The 27,565-nt window shown below is 38.8% G+C and overlaps 1 protein-coding gene across 1 annotated transcript; it reads left to right on the forward strand.

Annotated features, from left to right (window-relative positions):
- The first annotated feature begins 2,394 nt into the window (after positions 1–2,394).
- On the forward strand, positions 2,395–5,060 carry LOC110726509 (homeobox-leucine zipper protein HAT5-like). The gene is made up of 3 exons (XM_021905986.1): positions 2,395–2,944; positions 3,707–4,101; positions 4,346–5,060. The coding sequence occupies exons 1-3, from the start codon at positions 2,794–2,796 to the stop codon at positions 4,799–4,801; spliced, it is 1,002 nt and encodes a 333-aa protein (XP_021761678.1). The 5' UTR covers positions 2,395–2,793; the 3' UTR covers positions 4,802–5,060.
- Positions 5,061–27,565: the final 22,505 nt, after the last annotated feature.

Here is a 27,565-nt window from a genome sequence, read left to right on the forward strand (position 1 = left end):
AATTTAAAGTATCAATAATCAATAAACCTATACTAAAAGAGTGTCATTTTGAGGTAAAATAATTTCCTACCTAATTTTACTTTCCAAAATTTTCTTTTTATTACCGTTGTTACTAAATCTTACCATAATTAAATTATGATTTTCAAGGATAAGTATGTACACGATATTTCATTAAGTATTATTAACAATGAATTTCCTTTTTTTATTACAACAAATGTTACAAATCTAAAGTTGGAAAAACATTCTTTTATAAATCAATAATTTATAAAATTTCGACTAATCAACTAATAAGGAAAGTGTATAAACTAAAATCAATTTTTTTTTTTTGAAAATAAAAATATTATACATAATAATTTCTTGTAAAATTAATGTTAGTACTATAAATTGAAAAGGCGAGACATAGTTATGTATCAATTAATTTCATTAAAGTTTAAATATGATAATCTTTGAATTAATAAGTTGAATAAAAATCTTACTACTATATGTGCATGCACGGGATCTATACTAGTAAATTTTTATGGTTAAATAATAGTGTTAAACTAATGATAAATATTGAAAATTAACATGCATGACACAGGACCTAACTTAGTTAAAAATAAAAAATAAAAAAAAAATAAGAGAGTAAAACAGAATATGCATGGTATGAAAAGATATTAAAGTAATTTTTTTGTTAAAGTAATATAAGTAGTGAAATATTATGAAATAGATAGAGAATACCAGGAAAATTTGTCATGAAATACCTAAATACTAGTACAAGTTTTATAATGGAAATTTTTTGACAAATGTAGTCACTTAGAGTACTCACATTGTTAATTGCATCCGTTTGTATTGAAATTTCCAAATTGTAGTATAAAGAGTATTACTAAGGCCCCGTTCTTTTGGATTGAAATTTGCTGAATTGAAATTCACTGCGCTGAACTATGCTGAACTAAACTGAAATTTGTTGAATTGAATCGAATTTGTTGAACTGAACTGAAATTTGCTAAAAGAACTGAAAAAAAGATATGTACCTATGTAAAATATTTTTGGATTAGTCCTTATGTATATTTTCATTATATTAATAACATTTTATATTTCTTAATAAATATATTCCCTCCATGTTTAAATAAATGAAACGTTTTCCTTATGCATGTATGTCAATGCAACGCTTTGACTGATAGTATCTTTAATTATCAATAAGTAAAAATTTTAACAATTGAATATTAATAAATTATTCATTGAGACGATTCCGACAAGTATCCACGTACAAGACTATATCTATTCTTATGTATAAATTGCAAACATTAGTTAAAGTGAATTAGATGAATACTGCAAAAAGTCAAAACGTTTAATTTATTTAAACACGAAGGGAGTAGCTTATAAAAAAATTCCAGTGATTACAAAAATCAAACTAGCTAATCCCTCCAACATCTCCACTCCCCAATTTTTGAGCCAACAAGTAACAACGACATGTTAAGATTGTTAATTTCACAAAACCTAAAATCAGGACTCGCCGACGATGAAGATCGTGAACAACATCCAATCCAATCCAACTCAACTTGACCTGACCTTAACTAAACATGATTAGACTTGACAATCTTGACCCAACCCAAATGACCCGACCCATGACCCAAAACCATTGACCCAAACCCGAACTAACCCGATCCAAACCCGACATGGAGTTGACCCGAACATGACCCGATTCCCGAATGACCCGACCGGAAGTAACACCACCTGATTTAAACCCAAATTGATTGACCGGAAGTGACCCGACTTGAATTGATTCAACTCGAAGTGACCCGAATCTCGAAGTGAATAGGGTGAAATGGTGAATTACTTATTTTAGGGCTTCTTTCTTTCCTAAGTAATAGGTACTCACGATTTTTTTTTATTTTCTTAACGATTTTACTTTATTTTTCCAACCTTTTTTTTTTTCAGTGAATTTATTTTGGTGACCTGACCCAAACTTGACCCGATCCGAATTGACCCGACCCGAAATTGACCCGAAAATTGATCCTAAGAATTGACCCGACCCGAACTTAACCCGAAGTGCTGACCCGAAACCCGAATTAACTCGATCCAACCCGAATTTTTGCTGATCCGAAATTGACCCGACCCAAACGATCCGTTTACCAGGTCTATCATGATAGGGCCCAACTCACCCAAGTAAACCCTAACCTTACCAATTAAGGAATCCCCTTCAAAAAAGGGGGAATAAAAAGAATCTAATGAGTCATATGGACAGAATTTTTCACCCCCTTATTATTCTACTCCTTCTCTCTCCTCCCAACGATGCAATCAAAGGACAAAATAGTCATTTCAACCAAACCACGTCCACTCCCCCTAGCCAAAAATAAATGGCCCCCACATCTTTTTTAATTTTTTTGACGTACTATTTTAATTTATAATCCCCCCTTCCCATCTTCCAATCAAATACCCAAAAATTTCAACTTAATCAAAACACCTCCTTTTTTCTTTCTTCTTCTTCCTTTTGCTCTGTTCTTCATTTTTTTCCAGAAAAATCAAAACTTTTACAGAAATTCAACTGATTTTCTCTCTCCTCCATTTTGAAGCTTCTTGTACTGAGTGATGGGGGTGCGAATTCCGGGTTCTCACACTTCCCACATCACTGAACTCATCATCACCAGCTTTTTCCGTCATAAGCTCTGAAAATCCCTTCATCTTCATCTTCTTCTTCTTCCCCCCATCAAATCGAAATTTCCAGATTCTTCTTAGAACCCTTTAATTAATCGATCATGGTTTCTTAGAATTCCCAAGTTTTTTAGCTAAATTCTTACTTAGAAGGCAGAAGTTATGGCGGGCGCCGGTGTTGGAAGGGTCTTTGGTGGTGGTTCTTCCGGCGGTGTAGGTGTTGGAGCTTCTTTGCTGTTTAATCAGAGGGTACCTCGTTCTTCTCAGTCTCCTGAATCACTTTTCATTTCTGGGTCTACCTCTAATTTTCTGGGTATATTTTCTTTCTCCTTTGCCCTCGAACTGTTTGTTGAAATGCCTGTGTGAGAGTTTTGATTGGTTTTGGTTATTTAATTTTCTGGATCTGATTTTTTGAGTTTTTAAATGAGATGGGTCTGTTTATTTTTATTAATTCAAGATTATGATATTGTTAATTATGATCTAATTGATTGTTGTATGATTATTTTGGATTAGGGGAACAAAAAACTGATCTATGATGCTTTATGCCAGAAAGATAACAATGATGCTCTGCTTTTTGTTCCTGCTTCTAAACTGTTTACTAAATTAATACTCCGTATTAGTTTTATTATTAATTTTATATACTTTCTCTGAAATTTTCCTGTCTCAGAGGTTTGATTTAGGTCACGTTATTTCCCATACTGTACTTGTTCGTCGAAAGTCAACATCTTGTTTATCTGATCAATTTTAATCCTTAAAAAAAGTTAAATTTAGTAAGGAACTTGGTCCACTTTGGTTTGTGTGTGTATACATAGTTACGAATAGACGGTATTTGATCTCATGTCTTTAGTGCCACCCCCAACATGCTTGGAATTTGATCATTACCTTAGTGTGAGTGTTTTGTATCTGTGGTTTGTTGTTTGATAATTATTAGCAATAGGCTATTTGTGGAAAGGTAGTTGTGCTCCCACTTTGTCATACTACACATAAAATGGGCCAATTAGATTTAATTGACCAAATATGGATTTATTGTGACGTGATCTGAATTCATATTCTTTGTGATGATGTTTATTATTAGGTTCGAGCTCCATGGTTAGTTTCGAAGATGTTTGTGGAGGAAAAAGGTCAGAGAGGCCATTCTTTTGCACATATGATCAAGAAGAGAATGGTGATGAGGATTACGACGATTACTTCCATCAGCCAGAGAAGAAACGACGGCTGACAGTCGAGCAAGTCCAATTCTTGGAAAAGAGCTTTGAGGTTGAGAACAAGCTTGAGCCTGAGAGGAAAGTTCTGCTAGCCAAGGACCTTGGCTTGCAGCCGCGGCAAGTTGCTATTTGGTTCCAGAACCGAAGAGCAAGGTGGAAGACTAAGCAACTAGAGAAAGATTTCGACAGTTTGCAGTCCAACTTTAACAACCTGAAGGCTGACTATGAGAATCTTCTTCAGGAAAAGGAGAAACTTCAAGCTGAGGTATCTAATCCTGTTAACCTTGACATATTCTTTTAGCTAGATATTTTCCTGCAAGATTCGTATGGTTTACAATAAGTTTGAGGTAAATAAGTTTAGTTAAGATAAGTCGCTACCCAAGTTCAACCCACAACTAAAATAAGTTTTCCTTTCGGAATTCAATTTGACCTCGACAGTAGCTATATGATGATTAGCTGTTAACACTAGGAATGATACTAACTTTTATCTTTGCTGTCATTGATTTCAGGTTGTTAACCTGACAGACAAGCTGCTTCTGAAGGAGAAAACGGAGGGAGATCAATCCGAACCACCCAAAACATACGCAGCATCCAAAACAGTCCAAGAAGAACCCGTTATTGAATCTGCTTCTGAGAGTGAGGATCACCTAGCACCAGTCTTTGGCTGCAAACAGGAAGACCTGAGCTCTGGTAAGAGCGATATTATCGACTCTGATAGCCCACACTATGTGGATGTTAGCCATTCTCCCTTCGGCGAGCCTGGTGATTCCTATGCTTTTGAAGCAGACCACTCTGATATATCTCAAGATGATGAAGACTACTTGAGCAAGAGCCTTCTGCCTTCTTCCCATGTCTTCTTGAAGATCGGGGATGTCGATTATCCTGGCCCGCCTGCCACCAGCTCTTGCAACAACTATGGGCTTCCAGCAGATGATCATCCTTCTCCTCTCTTCTGGCCTTACTGAGATATCAACCTGAAAATGTAATAAATCTACTTATAAATACTAAACATATATATGATATATTCATACCACATATTTATCATGATAAGTAGAGAGAGTGTGTATGCTACTCACTTATGAAACCAATCATTTGCACCCCTCTTCAATTGTGGTTTGAAAAATTGTATTTTTTTTTTTATTTTGAATTATTACCATCTTTTGGTGATCCCCTTTTATGTAATCTTGCTTTTGTTGGAGGGGATTGACTCTTATCTTTTGATTTTCTTTTTTTGAGCTCACCGAACTTTACCTCAAAGTTAAGTATGTGATTAAATAAGATTTGCTTATTTATATATTTTAATTAATCAAGATTGCTTGCTTACATGCAGAAAAGGTTAGATAATCAAATATAATATCTGATCCATAGCTTTTGAGGTTAAATTAGTATTAATGATCTCGAGGTTGATGCTAAGATTAGCTGGATATATATACCTTTTTTTTTTTTTTTGAAAGATGGATATATATACTTTATGGTTGTGTGTTATGATTAACTTTTAATAATATCTTTGCTAAATGGCCCCTTTAGTATCCTGTTCCCCAGTATGAAGAATTTGGAATATTTATGAATTTACAGAGTCAATTTGTACCATCTTTAGTCGTGTGCTCCAAAACCAATTGACATGAAATTATTCGGTGATTATTTGTATTGTAACGTGCGATTGACAAAGTGCATGAATCGTGTGAAAGTTTTTCATTATACATTCTTTTTTTACAATTATTATACGAAGTATAAGGATATGAGTACTAGGTTAGGAATTGACACCAATTTTAACTTCCGCGTTTTATACTGCTCGGAGAAAAGAGAGATGGTTGACACATAATCCGGATGGTTTCGGGCTTTTCGGTTAACTAACCTTACTAAGCACTATAATAGTCTAATAGCTATAAATCTTATTCTAGAGGACTTATTTTGCAAATTTTTAGAAAGGGATTCCCATACCTATCTCACATTGTCACATATAAATATATAATCTATATAATATAGTATATATTAAAAGGCGTTCTTTTTAAAGGAACGGTGCCACGTGGCACTCTTCAACGTATATGACACCATATCACAATGCCATGTCACTATTCAAAGTACATGCGACACATAAGCTTGCAACTTCATTTAACAAAATAAATAAATTATGATTTGATCTAGATTTGAACCCGTAACCTCCAACAAATAAAGGTTATAGACTTACCATCTCAACCAACTTATATTAGTGTTTTAAATTTCACATAATTAACATTATGTATTCCTTTCAAATTAGAGGTTATTTAATTTATTTATTCTTCACAAGATTAGAAAATAAATACATAGGTTTTCAAAAAAAAAAATAAAAAAAAAAAATACATATGAGTTAAGAAAAACTGTAACATTCGAGTCAACACCCGGACCACACACTAGCTATACAAACAATTGAACATAATTATCAAATTAAAGAAGTACAAAATACAAACTAGCAATTCAGGGCATCACCCGGGACACACACTAGTATCTTAATAAAAACAATGCTAATTATTTCATTTAGTGGCAATTAGTGTGGATTGATCAATTAATATTGGCCCTTTTTCCGTATTAAACAATCTTATTCTAAATTTAACTTCCTGAGAAGAGAAAAGTCTTTTTATAGTTTTTAGTGACACAGGAGTATTTTTTTAATTTCATATTGTAATTTCTACTGTATTATAAAGGTTAATTAATAAGTCAATCTTGGTTTAAAAATAAGATGACATGTACATCCATTTGTAGCCACAAATATGCTACATCTTACCTAGTCACCCTTACAGCTTACACGTGTGTTTATAAATTTATAAAGATGTATAAATTATGTTATAATTAGTAATTTAATTAGCTAGGATAAGCAACTACCTTGATTTTCAAACAAACAAACAACGTATCAAATTATTATTTCTTGTTTATTTGCTCGACTTGGGAATTTTATACTTCAATTAAAACATTACTTGTATCTTTAACTTCTCTCAATTAACGAACTAATTGTCAACTATAGAGTACATACTATGCACTATGCGTTGGTTTGTTACGACGGATGGATGAAGTAAATGCTTATTATTTTGTTGATCAAGAGATGTTAACCATGCTTATTATTGGCTAATATATATGATAGAATACTATAAATTCAATCGTTGAATTCTAACCAAAAACTTCACCTTTTAATTGAGTTGATCATTTGACATGATATCAAGAGTCAACTCTCGGCGGCTAATTGTTTGCCTATCATCAAATTTTGGTATATATTGAAAAAATAATAAACCAATCATGATACTTCGACCATCAATCTATATCCCTCGTTTGACATAACAAATCTACTTCGCATATTTTAAAAATATGACTAATTGCACTTCGACCGACTAGAATGTAAACTATAGTCAAATAAACTTTATAGCTAGTGAAAGGTGGTAAATATGACTACACTTCAAATTCGTATTTTAATTAATGTTCAAATAGTATTTCAATTCAAAATTAAATTAAAATAAAACTTAAGTTGGTACGTAATTACGTATACATAACAAATAATAAAAGTCAGGTGGAAGATGACGAAGAAGAGACATGCTTAAATAGTTTAATTAAAAGGTGAGCAATCCTTTGGAGACGAAGTATTGCGCATTTTTAAGTCACATTCAAAGTGTTTGCCCTATCAATTTATGTATGGATGCTACTGCTGATATCGACGTCCACCATTTATTTATTTTTATTTCTTTTTCTTCTTTTAATTTTCTTTTTATGAAAAGGAAATCACATTAAATCATATATAAATTGGCAATTTTAATAAGATATTCGAGGTGATTTTATACTAAGAATATTTTTTTTATTTGTGAGGTTGTGACAGTTTTGTATTTTCAAAGGTGATTGCTTTATTGTTTATTGTATAAATAACATGTAAGTCTCATTTACATATACGTTGTTTTTTTTTTTTTTTTTTTTTTTTTTTTTTTTTTTTTTTTTTTTGGGTAAGTAATATGAATGACATACTCAAACCTACTTTGTTCTCATGATTTTTATAGTCTAATAATCTTAGCTTATCAAATGTTTAGAAACATGATGAAAGTATAAGATATATAAGTGGGATCCCATATATGGAGGAGTAAATCACTGCTATAAGCTTATAATAACTTTGATATTACAAGGTTGAATGTTAACTAGTTGTTGCTATTGTTTTAATTTGCATAATGGTAGAATGAATCATAATGATTTTTGTATAAGCGTAAGGAAAATAACCATGACCTAATCAGACAAACTTCAACCCTTACACCTTTTTTGGTCTATTAATCATTTATTTGTGAGCTAGACAATTTGTGAGTGATCTGAGGGGAAAGGGTAAGGGATACCTACCCTTAAAATAACTATAGTGAACTCTCAACTTTAAGGTTAAAATGTGCAATATTTCTCATTAAACCAAGCTTAGCTTGGCTGTACGTAGAATTAAAATACTTATGTAAAAATTGCAAAAAAAGGTAATTAAAAAATCTACACTTTTTGTTAATGGACTAATGGTCTAATCTATAAATTATTTAATTGTGTATGATGAATTAAATGAAAGATTCGTTTCTTTTCGTTCCTCTGCTCCTTGCATACAACATCTTTGCCTACCACCAACACCGGCCTACTCAAATTCCAGTCCTGCCAAATTGTTTATGGTTATATAGGGAGGCCTATATAATAATATGATGTACACTCAAATTTCATATAGTTCATACGAAATACGGAGTATTAATTTTTAATTTTTTTTTTATCTGTATGAATTAGTTACTACCTCCTTTTCATATTATTTGCAATAATTTAACATAAAGTGTGAGTAGAAAATGTCTAATCGTTGCAAATAATATGAAATGGAGGTAATACTTCAGTTTTAAACCGACAAACCATAGCTTGTGAATACATTTATGCCTCGTATTGCATTATTTATTAGTAAGATTAACAGAAATTTGCTTAAACAATAGTCATAGCTTTATAACTGTTTTTTTATGTATGAATTATTGAAAATTATTCTTAAGCAAGTTATATCAGTTGGCTCATGATCGATGCAAAACTTATTCAATGATAAACTTCGAATTTATTTACACATTATTTAAAACATGGAGACATATGATTGTGCTATTGTGAAAAAAAAAAAAAAAAAAAAAAAAAGACATGATTGTACAAGACTAAACTCACAATCTCAAGCTCAAAAATTATAAACCATTAAGCTTTTCCCAGCTATTTTTTTTTTTTTTTGGGGGGGGGGGGGGGGGGGGGTTTAGTTTCCATCATATTTGCTTTGGGATTTTAATTTATTTCCTAATTTTAAATGTGTTTTTTTGGGTGAAGTATTGAGCTTAATTGTGATCAAATTTGAGGTTGTTCAACAAAATTGTAAAAACTCAAACCCAAGCCTAAGGCTGGCTCAAAAATTTGTAATTATCCTTCTAAATTGAAATTGTAATTTGGTCAATTGCATATCCTAGGGTTAGAGGAAAATGTGACTCCTTTGCAACTCTTCAAAATTTTAGCCCGTGAAAGTCAAATTATTCATGAAGAGACAAACATGTTAATCTCATCATCGATCATAACTTCAATTCAAAAGTATTCAAGTCAGAGTACTTATTTGTTCAATATGCTAACAAATGTACATTTAGGTATGAGGAAGAGCTAGTTTAAATGATAATGAAATTATACTTCGTATTCCCGAAGTATCCTACGAGGCATTTGTCTTGCAATGCTACAACCTTGTAATTATCAATAATGGTACAAATCTTACCATCAGATCAATTACTACTTGACTCTTATCCTGTCTCATAAATGATTAACGGGCCTGGGCCACACTCGTCACAAGTGACTACCATACAAATCCAATGAGGTTCCACCTTAAAACCATATGACAATGAGGGGAGTAACCCCTTAACCTTATAAAGTGGATACAACTTTCTTGTTTTTTCAATGTGGGATACACTTCTATACTCTTTTGATGTGGGACAACAATTTCACTCACATATGGGTTTGCTCATGGGCTCAACATTCCCCACTATATAAGTCCAAGGAGGTTCCACCTCAAAACCATATGGTAATGAGGGAAATAGCCCCTTAGCCTTATAAAGTGGACACAACTTTCTTGTTTCTTCAATGTAGGATACACTTCCTAACACTTTCATACTCTTTCGATGTGGGACAACACTTTCAGTCACATGTGGGTTTGCTCATGGGTTCAACAACAAAACTGAAAATTGAAAGATAAATGATGTGAGATCAAGCAATACTTTTTTTAAGGATAGGACCAAGCAAAACAATACTTGATACTTCATTAACTGTGTCATGATAATGTAAATATGAGCGTAATTATATAATATAAACGGCGAGTATTTACATCAATTTTAAAAGATTCTTCCAACTATTTTGTACATGACTTTACATAGTACATACAAATATATTAGAGTAAAAAGAAAATGTTGCGATTATTTAAAATATAAATGGATAATTGCGTGGAGCATGAGCACATATGAGTTTGAAATTATGGATAGTTTAAGCGAATTGTTAACATCCAGGGCTACAAAGAATGGTTGTGACAGCCCATCAATCACATGCCAAGTGTCCTAATCAATCTTAGCTAATTACACTTTATATGATTTGGTCCACTCTCGTCTCTTCAACACCAGCCGTCTGATGTTCGCCACGTGACCATTACGCCGTCGACCAAGCTATACTCATTGGTTGTCTCTTCCTATTTTGATTCTCTCTTGGGTCCCACTTTTTTGTGGAACCTCTTATATTGCTACGAGTACTTGGCGTTTCTCAATGGAGCACAAACAGCCGACCGCTATTTATCTTTAAGAATTAGGTGTAAGACATTTGTAAAAAACTGAGCCGATCGACTTGATAAAAAAACCGATTCAAATTTCAACTCGTGTAATTATAATAATTCAGCATAAATCAACTTTGAAATAGTCCCGACCTGATCAACTTTACAAACCGACTCAACTACTCGATTTGACACCTCATTAGGATTTGATGTATTGATAATATTTGTACTTTTCCATTTTGAAAATAAATATCTCAATTTAATTGGCACATGTGCTACTATAAAAGTTTGACCATTAATATCTTTAATAATTACTCTTTCCATCTCTATTTCATATTTACTTGTTCCATTTAACTTTTACAAAATTGTAAGATCAGTACTGTATTTGAAGCACTTTGGGGTTAGAAATTCCCTTATTTTTTCCTTACACTTTAAAGGGGTCTTACTGGCTAAGTCAAGCTGAATTGACTTGTGCATGGTTCCAATATTATAGGTTACTATCAATGTCCTCGCCTACCAAAAAACAATTGTATTTTGTATTACTTATCTTGCATGTATCCAATGCTTCAAATCATCATCGATCATACATTTAACATACTTGGTTCAATGGTAATTAAAGATTATTATTGTATATTTCATCATGACGTTATGGCATTAATATCACTGAGTCGATCAGTATTGATAAGTTTATAGATGTAACATAACTCATACTGCAAAGTATACGCTAGTCGCTAGTATGTACGATTACCTTGTCAAATTTTATTTTTGTCTGAACATATATATTTAACTAAGTTACGTCCTAACAAAATTTCTAGACAAATCATCATTGTGCCTGAAGCTGTTTTACTTATTTTAGTTTCTAAATTAATACGTCAACGTAAGCTTAATTAAATGAGACTTAAACTCAATGGTCCATACTCCATATCCAATATCCATCCTAAGAAACTTTCCAGAGAAACAATCATTGTGCCAGATGATATTGTACTTGTTTTGTTTCTCAAATTACATTAAAAAAACCTTAAATATAGATGAGTTTCTAGAGAGAGAAATAAAATGATAGTGAGAGAAGTTGGAGGATGTATTAGAGAAAAAAGGTATAAAAATTAATATTAAAGTATTTCTTTCACCTTAAGAAATTTATGATTAACAAAAAAAAGTTATACAAAGTACGTATAAGCTTATCAACAACCATCTTACATCAGATTTCATTAGGGCCAACTTTAATTAACTGATTCAAGTACATAATTTAAAAAATCATACATGCTCAATCATCCCATTAATTCTACATATTTGATCTAAAACTTACTTGTTTTGAAGTTATTACCCTTTTACTTATAACAAAGACACATTTGAAGTTATTACCCTTTTACTTATAACAAAGACACAGATATAGTTGTTATTATGAAGTATTATATATAGAGAGAGTTGATTTTTCATATAATCACAACATCATCAAAAAATAAATAAAATTCAATGTAGTATAGGAACTAAGATCAATTTCATAACATCATTGCCTTTTGTGTAGTTCTTTATACAAAAATCGTTTTATTTCTTAGAAATGCAAATTCTAGTATTGATGTAAGACCATGAAAAATAAATTATACGGAGTAATATCTTAGCAGGTGAGTCGTGAAAACAATAACTACAAGTACTAATATTAAGAGTCAATAGCTAAATTTTCAAAAGAGATTTCTCCTGCTACCTACGATTCTATGAACAAGACATGTATATATAGCCATTATAAAAAATGCATAAACAAGCAACTATTTAATTTTATTTTTTTGTTACAAGTATGTAATGTAAAGTTGTGTGATCTAGATGTGTAAAAATGTTAGTATTCTTTTCTTTTAAAAAAAATAAATAAATAAAAATTGAAATCACTTTCGATTTCACTAATATAGGAACAAGAAGTCAAGAAGTGTTGCTTTCGTTGGACCCATTACACATGTGTAATAGCTTAATAAATAGTTTTAAGGTCCTAATTCAATTGCATCAATTTGTATAATATACTCAAGGATGACTTTTTATATGAACTTTATATTTTGTGGTCGAATAAAATCGTCAAGAATTGATTGGATGAGTGGTCCCTCCATTAAAAATAATAATATAAAAGACGACTCATTAATTTTCCTCAATATCTTTAATTTGATTTGGTAAGGTGGATAAATTGGAATAATGAATTTGATAGTCTAGTCTTAGGATTCAATTTTCAAATATGCTGGTATATTTTGGGCAATGATTGAAATAATTTCAATGCGATTATATGGAGTTTTGAAATGCAAAACATCTACAAATGGAGTAAATAAACAAATTATAATTATCCAAAACATAGAGTTTTAAGGATGCGAATGATGCGTTTGGTTCGCAGAGTGGTATGAGTTTGGAATCAGAAATGGGGTTAAGGTGGTATCAGGTTGGAATTTGATACTTAATACCATGTGTTTGGTTCAATTTTGGAATGAAATCTCTCACTATTTTTTCCTTTAATTTAATACCTAAGGGAATGGAATGGGCCAAATCCATCCTCCCCCCAAGATTTCTAAACCCCATATCTCATGGGTTTGAGGTATGGGTTTAAAATTCATACTTTTGACAACCAAACATACGGTATGTATTTTAGTCATTTAAACCCATACCTCATAGGCTCATACTTATATTTCGCGAACCAAACGCCCCTAATGCAATTATATATATGAAATTTTCAAATGTAGATACAAGTTGGGCCAATTTAATTAGGAGGAGGAGAAATGGAGGAATTTGAATATTCGATTCGTGAAGTAGTTTAGTTTAAGGGTGAGCATGGGACGGGTACCCGTATCATTAGTACTAACGGTTCGGGTAATCGATAACCAATATCACTAAAAGTGATATCCATAAACCGAACTGATAAGTCCGGGTACCCGGATTTTTGGATCATTGCTTATCGAGTACTCAATAAGATATCCAATAATGATAATTAAACTTACTAATGTAGTTATTATGATATCATTTAACACTAATTAACAACAATACCACATGATCTTGACCAAATTATTAATAATATTACTAATCATTGATACTATAAAGTGATTATGAAGTAAAGTAAGAGTTTAGATTTTGGAAAAATAGATTTAAGTAGGAAAAAAAAAACAAAAAATTGCTTATCGGATCGGATCAGGTAACCGTTAATTTTAAAATGATACCCATTAACCATACCCGATAACAAATAATCGAATGGGGTACTCGAACCGTTATGATTATCGGATCGGGTACCTTAATTTTCAAAACGGTTACGAATCGGGTTTTCGGTTTTTCGGACAGTTTTGCTCAGCCCTAGTTTAGTTAGCAACTTTTTTTTTTTTTTTTTCGGTCAAAATGCTTTTATCACCCTTATTCCTTTTTTAATATTTTTTTTTTAGATACCAATTTGATTAAATTCTATGTTCACTCTGGCAAGGATACTCCATATACTCTTTGAATTAATACTTGATCAAAGTTTTAAGGATATTTTCCAAACACATGATTAATATAACAATTTGAACTCGTAAAAGGCTAAACTTTAAGAAAACATTTTAGATAATGCAAGTTCCCACTAGCTAGGGTTTTTCCTTGGGAGGATTTTTCTGGTTTCTTTTAGGATTTCTTTTTTAAGAAAGTTTTTCTAAACTCCGATCCATTATTAGGTTTCTTCTGTTATTTAAAAATAATGTTTTCATTCACTCTTCTCCCTTTTCTCTCTTTCATATTTTTTTCGGTCTTGGATATGATTATGTGAATCTTTGTTGGGCCTTCCACCGGTATTCTTATCGGTGGTAAGCCCCAAAAACTTTTTTATCGCTTTCAATGACTTGATCCCCAACTGGAGATGGTGTTGTTTGGCGTGAATTGAAAATATAGGGTTTCATAATCTCTATAAGTATATAGAGGATTACATGAATATTTTCACCCAAACGACTATGCATTTGTGGATTCAAGTCGAATTAGTGCTAACCCTCAAATATTGTATTGTTTCAGATGAAATTTTATATTAAGTCAATCGATCGAATCTGCGATGTATATAATTTTACATACTATGCACCATACTTATGAATAAGGGTTAATACGTAATGCAATTCTTATTTTTACTCATTTCAAAGGCTCAACCTTCTTTAACATCCATCTACATGATGAGATTGATCAAGTGTTAGAAAGCTCTCATCATTTGAAAAATCTCACAAATTTTTATCACATTTGATAGAAAATACATAAATATCTCCTTATTTTTTACTTCCTCCATTCTATTAATATTGCAACAAGGATCTATTAAAAAAAATAAAATAAAATATTGCAACAAGGATGAAATTACGTATCCCAAAACACATTTTATATGTTAAATATCTATAATTCTATAAAAAAAAATTATAAAAAGTTAATATTGTGTAATTATTTTATGAGACGGATCTAACAAGATACCACAAAAATATATTGTCAAGTTGTTGCAATATTACTAGAAGGGAGGAAATATAAAATAATACTTTACATAAATATAGAGAATAATAATACTTCTCAAGGAGGCTATTCTCAAAGCTTTTTAGTTTATGAAATGATATGAAGATATCTTGAATGAAAGTACAAGTGGAACTTGAACAAGATAGTTTTGGGCTTCGATAAAGTTTAGAATTGATTGGACCATTAGCCCTATTCAGAAGGATTCTTGGACTAGACTACTAGGGGCTCATATTAACTAAGTCACATTAATTAACAATTTAAAATTAATCCAAATTAAAACAACAAAGCGGGTGTGGTTTTAGTGGTAAGAATTCCATGTTGTGGCCGTGGAGACCTAGGCTCGGACCCCAGCAGCCACAAACTTATGTCCAACCATGCTCAGTTGGTAGAGCGGAGGACTGTAGTCGGAGGTTTCCCTCAGCTGATTTGATTCCGGCAGGTTGGGTTTTGGTTTTTTTCCCCATGTATAATATAATGCTCCTAAGAGAGTCGTAATGTCTCGTGTTTCAATTATTAATATTTTTAATTTGACCTTAGCGTAAATCTTTTAATTTAATTTGTATTTGTTTCCTGTATGTATTGATGTTGAATTTGTGTGCTTATAATTAATATAGTATTCTACGCTTAAGTACTTAAGGTGTAACCATATATTATAGGAAAAATTGATTCTAATAATCCCACCTTTAACCGGTTCGCTATTAATAATCCTGTTTCGGGGTTTTCTGATGTCCTGCGGGAGAGTTACAATTCCGAGACTGGAACCGGACGCCTGTACCTGCAAAATAACGGAGACTCCTGAGAGCTCCGCCTCCAACGGTCAAGTTAGTAACTGATTAAGGAGTTATTAATACGGAAAGTAAAGTACTAAGATCTCTCTAGGTGAGAGTGCTTAATGTTGGTAATCTGCGTCGTTAGCGAGATTAGCCGGTTGTTGGTGTTCCGTAATATTTCTGTTCTTCTCTGCTTGATTTCTTTATTTCTCCATTCCCTAACTAATGAGGATTAATTAAGTATTTATAGCCTTGAGAAGCGTGCCACTCTCTAGGTTTAAGGTAAACCTAGGGCTGATCGGGCCTCTAGACTGGATTGGGCCTTGATGGCCGGTTTTCCCATTTGGCATGGGTGGACACGTGGCGTGCCTTGATTGGTCCGTAGAGGACGTATCTGTGATTGACACGTGGCAGGCTCCTATTGGCCTTCGTGAAGGACCCGTGGCGGAACATGGTTGGTCCACTTGTCAGACGGTGATTGGTGGATAAAAATCCCCTAATCATTTGCCCCTCACAGGTGGCACGTGACTGGTCACGTGTCGCCTGTGACAGGTGTCGCACGGTGACAGGCGACGGCCTGCTACAGGTGTCACCTTGCAAACGGCCGAGAGATTTTCCCGCCCAAATTTTGAATTTGGAAACGACCTTTCGCCTTCTCACTTTGCCTATAAAAGGAAGTGCTGACTTCGGTCATTTTCACATTTGAGAACTTTGCGAGAACATTCGGACCCCTGAACTTGCTCTGACATTTCGGACCTTTTCTGCCTACCGCCTGTTCTGACAAGCCGACTGCGTCGGACTTCCAGGACTTCATCAACCGTCACTCGTTCAGGTAACTCAGTTCTCTTACTCTTAATTTTCTTTTTATTTTTTGAAATGGCACCACGGAAGCACACGACACGACCTAAGTTAGTGATCAGCCGGTCACCGGGGACGGCTGAATCTAGGACTAGGAGTGCCGCCTGCCCTTTTCTGGACCCATCTTTGCCCTTTATACAAAGTCCGACTGTATCTGTGTCTATGCAGAACGTGATGGCCAGAACGAAACAGACTGCTATGATATCAAACTCAGACGGCTCCTCCCAAAGGGTGCTCCTTAGTGAAACATCTGACCAGGCGCCAGATGTAGAATTGAAACGAGGCGACTGCCAAGCCGACAGTTCTGAGAGAGGGGCCAAGGTGGTCCCTTCCCATCTTACCGTTGACATGTCTAATTTTCCTCCTGCTCCTTCTAAGGGAGAGGAGGCGGGCCCCTCTGGGAGAGGGGAGGAGTCGTCCTCTTCGGACTCGTCAGAGGACGAGTCCGAGTCCAGCTCTTCTGGCCACAGTTCTCCAGGCTCAGAAGAAAGACATAGCCGCCTACAAGAGGCGAGACTTTCTCATGCAGTTGAGAAGGGGGACAATTGGGCGGAGCCGTCCGCCTCTTACAGAGAGGAAAACGCCCCCTACTACTGCATGGTACCCCGGGGCCGGATCGCAACCATGCAAGACAACGTGGCGAGCTTTATTGCCAACCACAGAATGGGCCCGGAATTTTTACTGTTCGTGCCGGATCCAGAAGACACTGTCGTCTGGCCGGCTGGTACCAGCTATGGTGACGGCTGCTTTGGCTGCTATGTGGCGGCCATCAAAGCTGGACTGCGCTTCCCATTACATCCGGCTGTTCAGCGGATTTTAGATGGGTATGATCTGGGGTTATGGCAGTTAGCCCCCAACTCTTGGGTAAAAGTACTCGGCTATGTGGCCGGGTGCGAAATGTACGGGGTGGAGCCAAGCTTTGAGGCTTTCGCCCACATGAACTATCTCAGCCGGACCCCTAAGTCGGGAGGTACCGGCTGGTACCAATTAACAAGCCATAGGGGTTACCTCATGACGAGAGGTAAGGCGAACAAATGGAAGGATTGGCGGAACACCTTCCTTATCATTGAGGGTTCAGACACGGAGCTGAACCAACGTTTTAACAAGTGGAATAGGGATCCGCCTCTTCTCGCAGGCGGCCGCAGCATGCCGCCTGTTCCCCCAAAGGCTAAAAGAGAGATCCTAGACAAAGGACTCTTCAAAGTAGAGACTAGGGTGAACCCTACGTCAGGGGTACGAGAGCAAGTACCCCTAAACTGCGTCCCGAGCTTCAAGTGGCTCTATGACGAGTACTTTTTGGCCGCTTGTGGCCTCAGCAGTCGGTGCTCTAGAGGTAGCCGGCCTGACAAATACTCTGTTTTTTCACGCCTTGTTTACTTAGGATTTTTACTAACTTTGCTGTTTATTTCTTGCAGCTGACGCCATGAGTAAAATAACAGCATCCAAGACTGCGGCGGCCATGTTGCGGGCCTCGCTCATGCAACAGTCTTATGCCGACTCCCCCAACAAGGGGGCACCCTTGGTAAGCTTCGAAAACTCTTCCTCTTTTAGTTGTCTTATGCATATACTAACTCTTTTTGTTTTCAGTCTGGCACTCCAAGGGCTTCTTCCTCGCAACAGCCGGACCCCAAGGCCCGGAGGACGACTGTTGCAAGCTCTCCTGGGTCTTCCAGGAAAACAGTGGCGGCTGAGAAGCAGCCGGCCACTTCTTCTAAAACCCCGGCGGGGCCGCCTAGAAGTATGGACAATCACTTGTAAAAACTCACACTTGCTTCCTTCTTGACTAGGTCTAACTTGTTTTTTCCTTTCGCTTAATGCAGCCGGCCCTCAGGGGCTTGACTTGGTTGAGGTAGCCAAGTCCATGGTTAAAGTAGTTCCTCCATCTGACAGGGAGGCGGTCAGGGGTGCCGGCACCCTTGACCTTGATGGGATTTCAGGGGTCCTTGCTGAGGTATACTTAGCATATTTTTGAGCTTTTGAGTTCCAGGACGCCTGTTATCTTTTTTGTTTGGAAACTGACGCCTGTTTTTCTTTGTACTTAGGCCCTGCTCCGAGTCAACAGCCTTCGCAAGCCGATTGATCGGAAAAACAAAGAGGTAAAGGCCGCAAAAGCTATGGCCGCCTCCAGCTGTGATAAGGCAATGTTTCAAATTGCCCAAAATGAAGTACTGACCATTGATCTTCTTTATTATCAGGCGCAGGCTACCGCCGCTGTTCGGGCTCAGTTAGAGGCGGCCAAAAGAAGGTTGACGAGCTGGAGGCGACCGTCACAAACCTTAAGGCCGAGCTGAAACCTCTTCGCCAAAAAATGCACTTTTACGAAGCCATGGAGAAATCTTTGGCCAACGTAAAAGTACGCCGCCTATGCCCCTGGACGACTGGTTGTCTGTTTCCAGGATAGACGATCAGTCGGCCATTTATTCAATCGGTATTCGAACTATTTATTCAATCGGTCTGACCAAGTAAATAGTATTACCTAGTCGTCAAGGAATTAAGTAGGATAACAAGCGGCGGGTACCGGTTGTTTCCCTTTATTGCCAATGTTGGCTTTTAACTCGTAATTTGTTTAACCTAGCAAGAGTAGTGGTTGAGAGTCCCTGTTTGTTAAAAACAGGCGGACGACTCATACCTTTTAGGCTCCATACTAAGTTTGAGTGACTATTAAGTAAACATAGGAGTTACTTAGTCTTCGTCACACTCTAGATTGAATAGTAGAGGTACCAGGCGGCGGAGGCCGGCTAGACCCCTTGATTCGCCAATGTTTGTTGGCTATTAACTCAATAGGTACCCCCTGCATTTATCCCAAGTAATACAGGCGGTCATCTGACTCAGATGTCAACTGCTACCACTGGTTTGGTTAGTGATAGAGTTATCCTTGTCTCAAAAACGGCTACGTGGTTGCCCTTGGGGACAGTCGTATAGGTGCCGTGTAATTAGTTTATAGAACAATGTTCCACCCAAAAGGGAGCTGCTCTCTGCGACGAATTTCATCCGGAGGGATGCCGTCGGACGCCTGCTATGATGTTGGGACAGGTCGTATTAGTTCTGTAGATTTGATCAGGTGGCTTGGCGCCTGGTCTGATCATTCGGCCGGTGGCCTTGGTAAGTTCTTGGTGAACGTAGGTGCTAAGTAAAAGAAGGGTAGCCGCCTGTTAGACACAGGGTCGGCCAGGCCCTAATCTTTTTAGCTAAGTATTGTGAGTAAAATACTCAATGGAGAGTAGCCGACTGTAAAGGTACAGACGGCATGCCCCTCTGAAGATAGAGTGAAAAACTCAATGGAGAGTAGCCGACTGTAAAGGTACAGACGGCATGCCCCTCGTACTACAAAATTGAATAGTAAGTGCAACCTTTATTAAGTAGCTCTTTACTTTACATCATTCAGAAGAAATATTTTTTAAGGTTATCTACATTCCAAGTTCGAGGCAACGGTTGTCCGTCTGGTGTTTCCAGACGGTAGGTACCGTCCCTGACTTCCTCATAGATTCGGTAGGGTCCTTCCCAGTTGGGAGTTAGTTTGCCAGACTCATTAGCCCTACCAACTGCTTCCATTTTTCTAAGTACAAAGTCCCCTACTTTGAGTGGACGCCTGTGTACTTTTTTGTTGTATGATCTAGTCATTCTCAGGCGATAGATCTCATGGCGCAAAACAGCATTGCCCCTCTTTTCAGGAAGTGAGTCTAATGCCAGGCGCATGGCTTCCCAGTTTGCCTCTTCGTTATACAGCATTACTCGAAGAGTCGGCTCGTAGTGTTCTATTGGAAGAACAGCTTCTGCACCATAAGTTAGGAGGAATGGAGTTTCTCCAGTCGCCCCTTTTTCAGTCGTCCTAATGGCCCAGAGAACATGTGGTAGTTCATCCGCCCATAGGCCGCCTGCTCGTTCAATCTTTTTCTTGAGACCGTCTGAGATGATTTTATTAAAGGCTTCTACCTGGCCGTTTGCTTGTGGACGGCCGACAGATGCAAAGTAGTGTGCAATTCCTTGGTCTCCCAACCAGCTTTTGAGAACAGGCGTCTCAAATTGGGGACCATTATCAAAAACCATAGACATGGGAACCCCGAACCGAGTGATGACGTTTTTCCAAATGAATGAAATTACATCTTTCGTCTTGATTCCCTTTACAGCCTCCGCCTCTACCCATTTAGTGAAGTAGTCAACGGCAACAATTATATACCTTCTGCCGCCTGTAGCAGGCGTATATGGACCCAGAATGTCCATGCCCCACTTAGCAAACGGTAGTGGGCTGTGAATGGTAGTGAGGTCAGTAGCCGGACGGTGAATTAATTTGCCAAACCTTTGGCACTTGTTACATTTTTTCACCATCTCCATTGCATCTGCTTCCAAAGTAGGCCAAAAGTAGCCCTGCCGCCTTGCCCTTTGAGCAAGCATCCTACCACCTATATGGGAAGCACAGAAACCAGAGTGAAGATCATCTAGTATCTCTCGTCCCTTTTCAGGAGTAACACACTTTAAGAAGGGTTGAAGGTACCCCCTCTTGTGAAGTTCTCCCTGTATCATCTCAAAACAAGAGGCTCGTTTTTTCAGTGTTGCCGCTTGTTGAGGATCATCCGGCAGTTTACCGTTTGTCAGATATGCCCTGATTGAATCCATCCAGGTTGAGCTTCTGTCTAGGATTCCAATAGGGTTTTCCTCGATGCTTCTCTTCTCCATTACTTCCCAAAAAACAGTTCGAGGAGTATCGGAGGAGGCGGATGATGCTAATTTTGACAGTGCATCTGCCTGGTTGTTTTCTGATCTCGGCACTTGGATCAGATGGAAATCCTCCAGGGAGCCGACTGCTTGTCGGACCGCCTGTAAATACTTGATCATGGCCGGATGGGTTGCTTCGTATTCGCCATTGTACTGACTCACTATCAATTGTGAATCAGAACAGGCGTCTATTTTTCTTGCCCCTGCCGCCTTGCACATGCGGATCCCGGCTAGTAAAGCTTCATATTCTGCCTCATTGTTTGAAGCCTGAAAACTGAAGCGTAGAGCATACTCGAACCTGTCGCCCTCTGGAGATTGACATACGACGCCTGCTCCACAACCATTTGAAGTAGAGCTTCCGTCCACATATACCTTCCAGACTTGGTCTGGAACTTGAGAGTCATGAGGACGAGTCATCTCTACAATAAAGTCAGCAAAGGCTTGCCCCTTCACTGCTTTTCTAGGCTCGAAAGTAACTTCGAGGCTCTGTATTTCTATGGCCCATTTGATCATTCGTCCTGACGACTCCATGATGGTAAGGGGCCGCTTGATTGGTTGGTCGGTATACACGACGACTGCATGTGCCAAAAAGTAGGGCTTCAATTTTTTAACAGCCATGAAGAGTGCAAGACCAAATTTCTCCACTAGGGGATACCTCAACTCGGCATTTTTCAGTACGTGACTGACAAAGTAGACCGGGAGCTGACAGCCGTCCCTTTCAGCAAGGAGCACAGCGCTTAACGCATGATCAGAGACGGCCAAGTACATGTAGAGATCTTCTTTGGGCAAAGGGCTGACCAGCCTCGGCAAGGAATGCAAGTGAACCTTTAATTTCTGGAAGGCGGCCTCAGCATCCGGCCCCCATTCAAACCTTGCCTTTTTCTTAATTGCCTGGAAAAAGTATAGGCATTTGTCGCCTGATCGGCTTAGGAATCTCCCTAAGGCCGCCAGACAACCTGTTAACTTCTGAACCTCTCGGACGGTACGAGGCGACTGCATGTCAATGACCGCCTGTACCTTCTCAGGGTTCGCCTCTATTCCTCTCTGATTGATAAGGAATCCGAGAAATTTCCCAGACTCAACTCCAAATACACATTTCTTGGGATTGAGCATGACATGGTGCCGCCTGAGTGTGGCGAAAGTTTCTCGGAGGTCCGTCAGATGATCTTTCTGAAGTTTAGTCTTGACAATCATATCATCAATATATGCCTCGACGTTTCTCCCAATCTGATCAAAGAACACTGTGTTTATCATTCGTTGGAAGGTAGCCGGGGCATTCTTAAGACCAAACGGCATGACCGTGTAACAGTATAACCCCTGATCAGTGACGAAGGCCGTCTTCTCCTGATCTTTCTTCCATAAGGGAATTTGATGGAAACCAGAATAGGCGTCCATGAAACTCATCAAGGCATGGCCGGCTGTTGAGTCGACCAGGTTATCAATTTTAGGCAGAGGGTAACTGTCTTTGGGGCACGCCTTGTTTAAGTCTGTGTAGTCTACACACATTCGCCAGGTGCCATTCGGCTTTTTAACAAGCACCACATTTGCAACCCAGTCTGGGAAGTAACATTGCCGAATGAACCCTGTATCAAGTAATTTTTTAACTTCGGCGGCTGCCGCCTGACTTCTTTCTTCGCCATGGTTCCGCTTCTTTTGCCGTACCGGCTTCTTTTTCGGATCCACAGCGAGTTTATGTACCGCCATATCAGGACTAATGCCTGGCATTTCATGGACTTCAAATGCAAAGATGTCCTTGTATTCTTTCAACAGGTTGTGAAAGTCGTCACCAAGGTTTCTCAGAGCAGTCGTCCCAACTTTGACTGTTCGGTCAGGACGTGAGTCGTCTAATATCAGGTCCGCATGCTCACCAGTCGGCTGAGGGCGGAGTTCATCCGGCCGCTCCTCTGCCAATGATTGCTATTTTCTCGCTTTTTTCGCGGACTCTGTCTGGGACGCCTTTCTCTTTTTGCCGCCTGCTTCTTGAACAGGCGCACTCTCCTTGACATTGTCAAGGTCTGTTTTTTCTCCACTTGACCCAGTGGCCACAACAGTGGGCTTGACATCCGAGAGATAGCACTCTCGGGCCATCCTCTGATCTCCCCTTAGGGAGCCGACTGTTCCATTATCCCTTTCAAACTTAAGCAGCATAAGAGACGGGATTATAACAGCCTTGGAATTATTCAGGGTTGGTCGACCCAGAATCATGTTGTAGGCCGAGAGTTCCTCTACTACTAGGAACCGGACTACCATGTGTCGTCCTTCCCCTTTTTCGCCCAGGCAAATGGGTAAATTTACTCGTCCCAGTGGGTGGACTCCTCCTCCTCCAAACCCTATTAAAGGGTGGGAGGCCGGATGTATGCAGTCCGTCTGATATTTCAGTTTTGACAGACATTTGCTGCTGATGAGATCTGAGGAGCTCCCGGTATCTATGAGGATTCGGCCAACTCTCTGGTTGGCCACTTTACATTCAATAACGAGAGGGTCGTCATGCGGCCCCCTTACCCCTCCTAGATCCTCTTCAGTGATGACAATATCAGGAAATATATATTTGGGCGACCGTTCTTGGTGAACGGAATTTACATCTAACCGCCTTATATTATCTTTGTTGCCCCTAATAGTGGGACCGCCTCCTGAGAAGCCGTCTGCAATGGTGTAGACGACTGCATCATCTGTATCAGAACTGTCGGCCTGTTGATTCTTTTTGGCCGACTGCTTTTTTGAGGGAGTGTTCCCCGTAGATTTCTTGACATAAGTGTCAAGATCACCTTGCTCAGCCAAGCGGTCTAGGTACCGCATGAGACTGATGCAGTCATTGGTGTGATGACCAACGTCATCATGATAAGCACAAATTTTGATCTTGGTTCCGGTTGTTTGCAGAACCCTTCATGGGGAGCGGCTTCTCAATTGAGAACCGTCCCTTTATTTCTTTTAGGATAAACTGGTTATCCTTGTTAAACACATACTTTGGGGAGTATGGTTTGAATTCTTTTTTCTTTTTCTGGGCCGGCTGTTTAGAGGAATCAGCCGCCCAGACCTCTTTTCTTTTCTCATCTTTGTTGGACGACTGTTTCTGTCGTCCCTCTCTTTTGTCGAACCTTTTCCCGTCCGACTGTTTTATCGTACACAGATCAGTCGCCTGTATATAGGCTTCTGCTTCAATCAAGGCCTCTTGAAGAGTCGCCACCCTTTTTCGAACTAAATCAAATTTGAAGGTAGACCCGTCTTTGAGACCTCTAAAAAAGTCAGTATAAGCTACCTCATCCGGTAACCCTTGAATCTGTATTCTCATCAGGTTGAACCGCCTGATGTAAGAACGAAGCCCCTCCTTCTCGCCCTGCTGAATTGTTCCCAAATCAAGGGTCGTTTTCTTCGCAGGGATGTTCATAGCGAAGTTGGAGGCAAATAAGTAAGCAAGCGTCCTGAAGCTGTTTACACAACCCGTCGGCAGGTTGCCGAACCATTGCTGTGCAATTCCCTTGAGAGTCGCTGGGAAACATTTGCACCAAGTGGGATCATCCAACCCTTGAAGGTATATCAGGTTGGTGAATGCCATCAGATGGTCTTCTGGGTTAGTAGTGCCGTCATAGGCGCCTACTAGAACATTTTTTACTTTGGCCGGCTGAGCGGCTTCAGTAATTTCCTTGGAGAAGGCCGACGGCTGTTCACCAAGTCTAAGCAACCGTAGCTGCCAGTCCATAGGTTGGACGTTTTTTGCTGCAGGTCCACCAAATGGAGGTGGCTGCATAAAATACTGTTGTTGCGGCACAAATGGTAAGTTTGGTACCGCCTGGGCACTATGAAAGCCGGACTGACGGGAGGTGCCGCCTGACTGACTCTCATGGTACGACTGAGTATGCCTCATCGAGGCATTTCGCAAACTGTCTTGAAAATTTGAAGTAGAAGCCGACTCTGATAATCGGTCACTCTTCTTCTGCTCTAGCAGGAGCCGAGCATCTGTGAACGTTTGCTTTGACCCGTCCGCCTGAATATGACGAACCGGTTTCCTATTTCCCGTAGGATAACGGAGTTTTGTGAAATCAAGAGCAGGTGGCTCCCGCTTCTTGGATTTAGGATGAGGAGTCGCCTCTCGCCCTTGAACTGGCTTCCTCTTCAGTGAAGTGGAAGGTTTCTTGGCCGACTGCTCTTTGACTGAAGCAGGCGGTTTTTTGTTGATCAACTCTTGAATCTCTCCCTTGAAGTCCCTCATGAAGGTCATGAGTTCGTTCCTTGTGATGGGAGCAGACCCATCAGTCGGCTGTTGCCGAGCAGGCGGTGCGCCTGCTGGCTCGCTTCCTGTTTGAAGATGCTCCCGTTCCCTCCTTTCGGTATGACGGGTACGTCGGGCCCTTAGGGTCCCGTCTGGAGCTGTATGAGTTTCAACTTCAAATTCACTTTCGGTATCATGGTCCGACTGAACTTGAGGATCGTCTAGGGGACGCCTCTCTTCAAGAGTCGGTACAGACTTGGATGCCATCTCTGAAGTACTCTCCCCACAGACGGCGCCAAATGTTTCGGGGTTTTCTGATGTCCTGCGGGAGAGTTACAATTCCGAGACTGGAACCGGACGCCTGTACCTGCAAAATAACGGAGACTCCTGAGAGCTCCGCCTCCAACGGTCAAGTTAGTACCTGATTAAGGAGTTATTAATACGGAAAGTAAAGTACTAAGATCTCTCTAGGTGAGAGTGCTTAATGTTGGTAATCTGCGTCGTTAGCGAGATTAGCCGGTTGTTGGTGTTCCGTAATATTTCTGTTCTTCTCTGCTTGATTTCTTGATTTCTCCATTCCCTAACTAATGAGGATTAATTAAGTATTTATAGCCTTGAGAAGCGTGCCACTCTCTAGGTTTAAGGTAAACCTAGGGCTGATCGGGCCTCTAGACTGGATTGGGCCTTGATGGCCGGTTTTCCCATTTGGCATGGGTGGACACGTGGCGTGCCTTGATTGGTCCGTAGAGGACGTATCTGTGATTGACACGTGGCAGGCTCCTATTGGCCTTCGTGAAGGACCCGTGGCGGAACATGGTTGGTCCACTTGTCAGACGGTGATTGGTGGATAAAAATCCCCTAATCAAATCCCACCTTTTGATTATTATCTAATAATCCCACCTTTATAAAACATTCTCTTTTATTGGTTCTTAACCTGTTGGTAACCGGTTTTGATAGGTTAAAGTCTACGTGTCACTTTGTGATTGGTGAAAAATATTTTTTTTTAAAATAAAAAAACTTAAACCAAAAAAAAAAAAATTAAGAAAATAACTAACCCACCCCAACCCTCCGGCAGCCCTCTCCTGGAGCACCGACTGACCTAGACCACTTCCTCGCACCTGCCAACCCAGCCTCCCCCCCCGGCCGACTCAGCCCCCCTTACCCCCGCTGCGACCACCCATCTTTCTCTAAACCCTAACCCCGGTAGCCCTCCCCCCTGGATCGGATTTTCCGTTCTATTGTTGCTATTAATATGCGCAGGAGGCTATGTATTCAATCAAAAGAAAAGAGCAAAGAAGGCAAAACAACAATCCGATCCATTTGGTGGTGGTGGAAGGGAGGGGGGATGATTGTCGGGAATCAGGATTTAGAAAGATATGGATGGTCGCGGCGGGGGATAGGAAGGGGTGGTGGATCGGCCTGAGTGGTGGAGGGGGATGGGTCGGTCGGCGCTAGGGAAGATGTTGGGTTGACCGGCGCTCCGGGGGAAGGCTGCCGGAGGGTTGACGTAGGGGTTGGGGTTAACGGCTGGCCTTTTCCTTTTTTTTTAGTTTTTTTTTTTAATTTTTTGACTAATCGCGTAGTGACATGTGTCACTAAAAAAAATAAAAAAAAATACCCAATGTACAAGGTTACCGGTCACAAAGAACCAACAAAAGAAAATGCCTTATAAAGGTGGGATTATTAAATAATAATCGAAATGTGGGATTATTAACAGTGAACCGGCAAAAATAGGATTATTATAATCAATTTTTCCTATATTATATTGTAAGTGTGCAGAGAATGTATAGGTAACAATGACATACATGACCTACATGGCTACGTCTCTTGTCATATCGATTATATTTTCAATACGAATATTAGTTATCAGATCATGTAGTAGTATTCAGAAATGTTGATGAAAAAAGTGCAAATTTAACTTTTTCAAGAACAT

Source organism: Chenopodium quinoa, unplaced genomic scaffold (assembly GCF_001683475.1).
Source record: "Chenopodium quinoa cultivar QQ74 unplaced genomic scaffold, ASM168347v1, whole genome shotgun sequence".
Classification (NCBI taxonomy): domain Eukaryota; kingdom Viridiplantae; phylum Streptophyta; class Magnoliopsida; order Caryophyllales; family Amaranthaceae; genus Chenopodium; species Chenopodium quinoa.